This window comes from Olea europaea, unplaced genomic scaffold (assembly GCF_002742605.1).
Source record: "Olea europaea var. sylvestris unplaced genomic scaffold, O_europaea_v1 scaffold3065, whole genome shotgun sequence".
Classification (NCBI taxonomy): Eukaryota; Viridiplantae; Streptophyta; class Magnoliopsida; order Lamiales; family Oleaceae; genus Olea; species Olea europaea.
Genome location: NW_019249361.1, coordinates 13,232 through 22,410, shown reverse-complemented (window position 1 = coordinate 22,410; position 9,179 = coordinate 13,232). Strand labels below are relative to the sequence as shown.

General features: G+C 32.1%; 2 protein-coding genes across 2 annotated transcripts; one reads left to right on the top strand and one right to left on the bottom strand.

Annotated features, from left to right (window-relative positions):
- The first annotated feature begins 4,191 nt into the window (after positions 1–4,191).
- LOC111384978 lies at positions 4,192–4,983 on the top strand. Its single transcript, XM_023009326.1, is given in 2 exon segments — positions 4,192–4,400; positions 4,511–4,983. Coding segments are annotated over 2 exon segments (618 nt in total). The 5' UTR covers positions 4,192–4,240; the 3' UTR covers positions 4,969–4,983.
- A 2,548-nt stretch (positions 4,984–7,531) lies between these two features.
- LOC111384973 lies at positions 7,532–8,335 on the bottom strand. Its single transcript, XM_023009324.1, has 2 exons — positions 7,960–8,335; positions 7,532–7,779 (listed from the first exon to the last, which is right to left on the bottom strand). Exons 1-2 carry the CDS (start codon positions 8,333–8,335, stop codon positions 7,532–7,534), a joined length of 624 nt encoding a protein of 207 aa, XP_022865092.1.
- Between the last annotated feature and the right edge of the window lie 844 nt (positions 8,336–9,179).

The window sequence follows — 9,179 nt, the reverse complement described above, 5'->3', positions numbered from 1 at the left end:
AAAAAAAAAAAAAAAAAAAAAAACTTTTTTTTCAATCTTTTTTTCCTTTAATCTTTTATGGACATGTATAATTAAAACTTATTTTTTTATTTATTATATTCTATTTATTTTTCTCTCTCTCTCTCTTATTATTTATCTCTATTTCTATATAAAAAAAAAATTAAATTAGATTCTGATAACTTTTTTTTCTTTTTTCATTCATTTTTTGAGAAAAATACCTATTTTTTATTAAATTATGAAAATTTATAATTAAATTTAATATATTGATTATTTTTTTATTTTTAAAAGTATACTATACTAATAATATTAAATCCTATATATATGTATACTTTTGATTATTAATTATTTAATTAAAGTCTTAAATTTTTATTTTTTCAAATTATTTTTTATTATATGGGAAGAAGAAGTGGAAGTAAAAGGGGAATTATGGGAACTAACATATCGTATGTGAGAATCTCACACCTGATCCATGTGAATTCTATTTCAAATGAAAGTTTTCAAAAGTCTTTTGAATTCCACAAAAGTTTATAAAATTTTAAAATGAAAATCCATAGAAGTCTACGAAAAACTTCCACTAATTCCATACAAATATTTAAAAGATCCACGAAATCTACAAAAGTCATCACTTAAAAAAAATCCATCAAAGTTTTCAAAAGTTCCAATTGAATACACCCTCCTATGAGTTTCGAGATATTCAATTTAAACTTTATAAGAGTCTTCACAAGTTTCAGGGTATTCAATTAAAAAAGACTTTCGAGGAATTAATATTTTTGTAGACTTTCAGAGACTTTTGGTAGAAGCCGTCCATAGAATTCTCACAACAAAAATCTCTCATCCATCAAGAGATTTCTCACAAGCCGGCTGTTGTTTTTCTTCGAGGGTTTCTCCTCCATCTCCTTCAATCAAGTAATCATGCTTTGCACCTCTCTATCTCTCCCTCTATGAGTATTTTGTTTGATTTATGGATAGACCCATCTCCAAAATTGCAAACTCGAAGAAAGCAGTTCTGGAAAGTGTTTGATTTCTGAACATACCCACAGAAAAAAACTAGTATGATTTGTGTGGGTAGAATGATTTTTGTGCGTTTTTCACTTGAGGGAATTTTGACACTTTACATCACGGAACGAAAAAAGAAATAAATAAAAATGACGCTTTGGCAGGGTTTACACAGAATTTAGAGATAAAAATCATTGTGATTTTAATTGACATTAATAATGGCTTATTATGAAAGGTTCAGAAGCATAAACGTTATTATTTCTTTAAACGGTCGCTATTTCTATCATTGTGATTTTAATTGACATTAATAATGGCTTATTATGAAAGGTTCAGAAGCATAAAGGTTATCATTTCATTATACGGCCACTAAAGAAATAGTCGTCGTTGTGTTTGGTTATATGTTTGTTAATGTAGTCTCATAGGTAAATATTCATTTTGCTGAATTTTCGTTGATGTAGTCTCGTAGGTAAATTTATCTTAAAAGAATTTTGGCACTGGGGGATCACCTTCCTGAGTGTCATTCCATTAGTTGCAACACTGAGGATATCTCTCAATCTGGCAGCAGTGCCTAGTGGTTGAAGATTGATATAAGCGTGTCCCATCTTGTCATCGGCCTTGAATCGGTCTTGATAAAAAAAACTTCCTATATAGTTACAGTACCAAATTGCATCTATTTTTTCAAGCTTTGGAATATTATTTTCGAGCACTAGAATGAAACCCTGTGACCACAAATTGCATTGCTCTATTTTTTCTCTACATGGTCTTAGATTGCGGGGCTCTACGGACAAATAAGAAAGTGTCATCTTGTACCATAGTATTGGGCTAGTGAGAGTGGTTAAATTATTCATTTAAATTATTATGCAGTCGAAAAGCGTTAGAAAAAATTTACAAATTCAACTTCGTTGATTAGCACAGAATATTGGGAATATTGATAATTTCAAGGACGGAGGCAGACCCGGGCTATAGTCGAGGGAAGCCTTCACCTAAACAAGATTTATAGCCAATTAGACTACAGTGAAGAATGAGAGAGTGAGCTCTGATAAACGTAGTGCAAAAAAGGGGAAAGTGTTGTATATTTATAAAACTAAACATGGAAAAGTACCCCCATTTGGCCATCTAAATGGTCGGATTTGGCCGTCTAGTTCTGACAACTTTTGATAGGAAACCCATGCAGCAATGAAACCTTGTATTGATAGGAGAACCTTTTGACAAAAAAAAAAAATCGAATAATTTCCTTTTGATATGAGTAGCTATGTTTGCTTGACCTTTTGTTGCTCATTTTGTATTTGCCTAAATATTTGTTTTCTAATTATATGTCACTAGTTCTAATGGAAGATTCAACACAAGAAAACGACAAGGTTCAGGGAAAAGATACTGAAAAATATGAGAAATGGACATTGGAAGAAAGCAACGAGCTTTTAAAACTCATGGTTGATGATGCCACACGTGATTGACGTGATAGTAATGGTCTGTTGAGCAAGATAACTGTAGAAAAACATATACTTCCTCATCTTAACCAAAAACTTGGGGTTGAAAAGACTTATGCCCAGTATAAAAGTCGTGTGAAATGGTTTAAAAAACAGTACAACAAGTATTCTAAGCTTATGCACCATAACTCTGGGTTCGGATGGGATCATGTGACGAAGAAATTCACTGTTAGTGATGAAGTATGGGACGATTACTTTATGGTGAGCTTCCTTTACTACTTGATTTAGAAACATATGAAATTTGAGTTATTGGTTAGTGAAGTGTATGTTTCATATATTAGCACTCATACTTATTTTTTCCTTTAATTGTCACATCCTGAAGATAAAAGTTATCGCACATATACTTTTCCAGACTATGAGGATTTGAGAATTGCAGTTGGAAGTGGGACAGTTGTTGGGACACACTCAATTGCATTAGGGGATGATACTGATGCAAGAACTTCTTATACTGAAAAAAGAAGAGTTCGTGACAGTTTAATAGACGACTTCATGTATGATCCTGATACTGAAGCATTTATAGTATCCGATAAGCAAGATTTTAAAAGTTCAGAGGTTTCCCCATCAATTCGAAAACGAAGTAGAACAGGATTTGGAGCAAAATCTAGTTCGTTTGAGCCCAAAAGCACTCAATCAAACGTTATAGACAAACTTGCTAGTACAATTGGCAAGATCACTCAAGCAATTGAATCAATTGACACCAGAGAGCCTAATTGTTGGAACATTATCAAGGAGATCCCAAACTTGGATGATGATGATCGTTTCAAGGTCCTTGATTTGCTTAATACAAAAGCAAAAAAGTCTGAGTTCTTGAGCATGACGCTCGAAGAACGTTCTAAATGGATAACATTTAAATTAAATTGAGGCTTTGTTTTTTTTTTTTTGGGATACGATTGGCAGTAACTTTTGAAGTTTTTGAATTGTTTTTTGTTTGATTTATTGGTTGTATTGTTTTGATATTTTATTAATTTGATGACAATTGATTCATTTTACGTGACATTATCGTTATCTTTGTTTATGTATTAAATTTTTGTTCCTTCTATGTTTAGGTACTTCCATATATATAATGCTAATGTTAACATACATGAAGATCATGAAAAAGAAGTGCATGAGAATGAAGAAGATGACTATAAGGAAGCATTACATGAAACCAGACGGTATTTATGGATGGAAATTCAAGGAATTCTCTTTGTGATAAATGATCTTGTAAAAAATATGCATTGTGCACGTATTACACGTTCACTAACTAGACGACCAAAAACTACATATGGATATGACTATATACATAAAATATTAAAGGAGGATCCAGAAGACTTTCGACAAATTTATAGAATGTATCCAGATATATTTCTAAAATTAAGAATATCATTAGAGAAAAAACACCCTTACAGGATACTAGGTATATTTGTGTTGAAGAAATGCTTGCAACGTTCCTATTTATTGTTGGTCAAAATACTAGATATTGCTTGATTCGTCAAAAATTTGGTCGATCACATTTCACTACTAGCCGAAGTTTCAACAAGATTTTACAGACATTAAACAAATTTGTGGTAGATATGATGGTCAAACCGGGATCCGTTGTGCCAAAAAAATAAGGGAAAGTACGATATTTTATCCTTACTTTAAGGTAAGTGATTAAATAAGACGTATTATAATTATTTTTTTTTTTATGTTTTCATTAGTGTTCTTGTGAATTCGTTGTACTGTTTTATTATTTTTAGGATTGTATTGGAGCTATTGATGGTACCCATATTCCAGCAATGGTAACTGGACGTGATTCAAGCAGTTACAGAAATCGTCATGGAACAATTTCTCAGAATATTTTGGCCGCTTGTAACTTTGATTTGGAATTTATATACGTGATTAGTGGGTGGGAGGGATCAACACATGATTCTAAAGTGTTGAGTGATGCTTTAACAAGGAGAAATGGACTTAAAGTGCCACAAGGTACGACTTTATTATTTCATATATTTTTTTATCTTTTTGTTTCGTAATTACTTGTTAATTTTACAAGTATTTTATATTCAGGTAAATTTTTTTGGGAGACTGTGGATTTCCAAATTGACGTCAGTTTTTAACTCCTTTTTGAGGTGTCTGTTATCATCTTCAAGATAGTCAAGGTCGTGACCCTGAAAATACAAAAGAGTTGTTTAATCTTCGTCATGCTTCCTTGAGGAACATAGTTGAGAGGATATTTGGTATATTTAAATCAAGATTCACAATTTTCAAAACAGTTCCTCCATTTTCATATCGTACACAAGCCGAACTCGTATTAGCTTGTGCAGGATTACACAATTTTCTCCGGAAAGAATGTCGGTCTGATGAATTTCCAATCGACCTCGATAATGAAGAGTCTTCATCTTTTTCAATTAATGAGGGGGAAGATTTTGGACCATTTTTTGAGAGTCAAGAACAAGAAAGAGAGAATGCTAATGCATGGAGGGCTGCTTTAGCAGCGGACATGTGGAATGATGTTGGAATTGTTTGATTTTTTTTTTTTGGTTGATCATTACTAAAATACTATTTTTTAAATATTTTTATTATTTGTTAATCTACTTGATATAAGATGAAAAAGTACTTTATGTTTGGCGAAATATTTGTTTTTTTTTGTTTGGAATAAAATTGACATAAAAAATACGATTTATTACTTTACATTTTCAATTATATGAGTTGTAGACGGTTTGAATATATAAGAAGTTGTTAAACATATTACATTATATATGTTTAATATATTCTTTTAAAAAATATAAAAAATCTTCAAAGTCTTTAAAAGTCTCTAATAAAAGTCTCCACAAATTCAGGAAAAACTTTTATTAATTCCTATCAAATCCATAGAAATCACTTAAAATTCTACAAAGTCCACAAAAGTCATTCACTTTAAAAAGTCTCCCAAAGTCTTTAAAAGTCTCAATTGAATACACCTCTCTAAGATCTCAAATAAGTGTAGAAACTACACTTATCAAACCTCCAAACTTAAATCTTTGTTTGTCCTCAAACAAAAATATAACCTAACTAATAACAAACATACAAGCATGCAAAAATATTTGGTTGGACAATCTAACTTTTTATCACAGAATTCGAGATCACCGTATTAAATCTATAAACTGCTTCAAAGTCACAATATAAAACCAATATCCACTCTTCCAATGCAAAATTGACGTGTGTGTGTGAAAAATTAAGTAGACATTAATGATTTCACAAATTGTTTCAATTCCCGACCCTCTATGGTCAAATATATCCTTTCATCTCTCATAAGATTCACATACCCTCTTTTTCACTATTTTCCCAACGTATGATCTAAGGTTGAATTTTGCATTACTATCCTTACCCTCTCTAGTTCACGTGGACATCACTGGTTGCAAGTCAATACATCATTGAGCAAGGATTTTCAATTAATTTGATTATTTCGACCGCCAAGACTCAATTAGGCTAATTATCTTTAATCGAAAGTTAAATTTTCTTGAATAAGTGTTAGGACTTAACAAGGTATTTAGTGCTTCTACTTTTTCCATGCACTTGCTTTTTCTGATTTTTAAGAGTTTTTTTCTCTCCATTAAGCTTTCTAGATGACCTCTGTACCAGGCTTTAGGCCGATGACTCCCAAATCAGATGACTTTAGGTCACCAGATTTTGAGATATCCCTACAGGCTTAATAACTTGAGTCAAAAAGGTTTCAAAGAGAACAATTTTTTTTTTTCAAGTGTAACGTCATCTCTGATTGTTTTCTAAATGACCCCTGTAACAAGGTTTAGGCCGATAACTCCCAAGTCAGACGACTTTAGGGCATCAGGTTTTAAGATACCCTTGCAAGCTTAATTATTCGAGTCATAAAGGTTTTAGAGAGAAGTTTTAAATTTCAAAATATATGACTTGATTAGTGCAATGCCCTTTATCACACACTTATTCAATCAAATCGACTTCCAACTCAAAACTTTTACCCAATTTTATCCTCTTAATTTAAGACAATCCACACATAAGTTTTCACACATGAAATCCCTGTCCACATCCGTATCTTTTTGCAACAGCAAAATCATCCCCAAATTGTGCTAAATTTGGTCTAAAGATAAATAATTTGTATGGTATGGGTAAGTGTCTATGTCCGATTAAATCAACCTATCAAGCATATAAATCAACTCATTTCATCACAATGTCAAATTCAATTCTAGTGCATGTATAATATCAAATCTTGCAACGTTGACTTTCAATTAGTTTAGCATGCATCTTATCCACAGTTTATAAATCAATATCAAACCTCAAATTTAATCATTATAGTAAGCCAAACTGTCTAACCCACACAAGCACACAAACAAACAAAAATAAATAAATAGATAATTTTTTTAACGCACAAAAATAGAAATTTTAACGAATTTATTATTTATTTATTTTTAAAGAAACACACAAAAACATACAAAAATAAAAAACTCAAAAAGTTTTTCCAAACCCTAAACTTAAACTTGACATTGTCCTCAATGTCTTAAAACATAATTGAAAATGTAAGGGGACGGGAAATGAAAGGAAAAAGGTACTCCTCGAATTTTCCTGTTGAACGTAGAACGCACTTTGGGCAACTGTTAGACATTCTCCTTCATCATGTTTTCCCCTTGGTCTATGTTGGTTTGAGTATTTTGCGACATCATGTTCTTGCATATGGTAGTTAAATAAAAAATTAGAGATCAAATAACCTAGAACACGTGATACTTAGCTCAAATAACTAATAAACCACTAAATTTCAAAGACCTAAGAGAAAACGTAGTATGGATGATGAGTCTCTAAAATAAAAATTAATCTAAATTATCTTAAACTATTCTAATTATAGTAAAATAAAATAAAATGAAATGAAATGGATAGAACTATTAGGTTGCCTTCCAATAAGCGCTTAATTTATAGTCTTTAGCTAGACTTTGTGGTGGCTTGAAAAGAGAATTTTCATCCCTGTATTTTAAGCACTAGTTGCACTTCTTTCTTTTATCTTTCATTCGCCACATGATCAAGTTTTCATTGTTATCCCTACCAACAATTCTACCTACATCTGGCCGGCCTTTGTAACTCTCTCAGTGATCAACTCGTTGGCAATCCTCAAAATATGATGGTTGCTTAATTGGATTCTCCATAGTGAAGCTTTGTTGCTTATCCTCCACCCTCAGGACTATCTCATTTGTATCAAAATCAAGTAATGCCCAACTTGTTGACAGGAATGGCCTTCCTAGTATTATTGGAATTTGTGATGCCTCTTCTATGTCTAGAATCATAAAGTCTGCCGGAAAAATAAATTCTCCTGTCTTGATGAGCATGTCCTCAACTATTCCATAGGGATGTTTCAATGTTCAGTCTGTCAGCTAAAGGATGATAGAAGCTGCCTTAGGATCTCCCAATCCCAATTTCCTGTAAAGAGGTAAAGGAATTAAGTTGATACTTACTCCTGACTCAATTAAACAATTAATACCTTGTAAGTTTCATATGGAGCAAGGTAGAGTGAAACCCCCTAGATCTTTAAGTTTGGAAGGGATTCTGTACTGGATGATCGCGTTGCACTCTTTAAATAGTGTTATTATTTCATGCTCGGGCATCTTCCTCTTTTTAGTCAACATCTCCTTCAAAAACATAGAATAGTTTGGGATTTGAAGGATAGCGTCAATGAATGGAATGTTGACATGCAACTTTTTGAGGACTTCCAGGAATTTCATAGTTTGCTTCTCCAATTTGGTCGTCTGTAACATTTGAGGAAACGGGACTAGAGGTGTCAGTGAAGTGCCAAAAATATTTGCCTTAAGCTGTGGATTGTCTGAAACTGTCTGTTGGTCCTTTTCTATTGCTTCTTCAGATTGCTCCATCGGTTCCTTATCCTTAGTAGGCATTTGAGTTCTCTCTGTCTCCTTCCTCGTTACAGTAATTTCTGGCAATTGAACACCACTCCTAGTAGTGATGGCCTAAACCTGCTCTGTTGTTGGCTGGCGTTGAAGTCTTTGAGGAAATGGAATGGGTGGCACATAAGCTTTGTAACGCCCTGAATTCTCGAAATACCGAAGCGTTAAAATAATATTCGTTTCTTTCTTTGGTTCAACCCCTTTGACGCTAGCCAAAGTATTTTATAAATCCAATTTTTTTTTAAAATATATAAAAATATATTGGAAGGTAGTTATCTATATAACTTAAGAAAATGTAGCAAAATTTGATTTTTTTTTTTTTTTTTTAAGATTTGAAGACAAATCGACAATTACGGATTTAACAACAGCGGAAGAAAAATATATTTGGCCTAACAAATGTCTATTAAAATTTTTAAAATTTTTACAGAGACTAAAGCATTCATATATGTACCACATATAAAAATTTAGGGTTTCGACGATAACGTTTGAAGCACGAAAATATTACTCGAGTATGCTGGAATCTCGGATTCGACACGACGCAATTTACTAAAATGGGCATAACATTTTCTCTAGATAATATTTTAAGGAAATTCCAAAGGCTACAATTAGAAGATTCATGGATCTTTCAAACTCAATAATTTCACTTTAAAACATGCACTGTAGCCCAAGTTATGCTATTTTCAACTAGAAGGACAGAAATTGAAATTTCCACCCAGCATAAAATAAAATTTCATACAAATCAATCCAACACTTTTAAATTCTTGTTAACATGCACTTTCTAAAAATGGAACAAAATAAACATTAAAAAGCATTTCTAAAAGTTCATCTAAGTTCC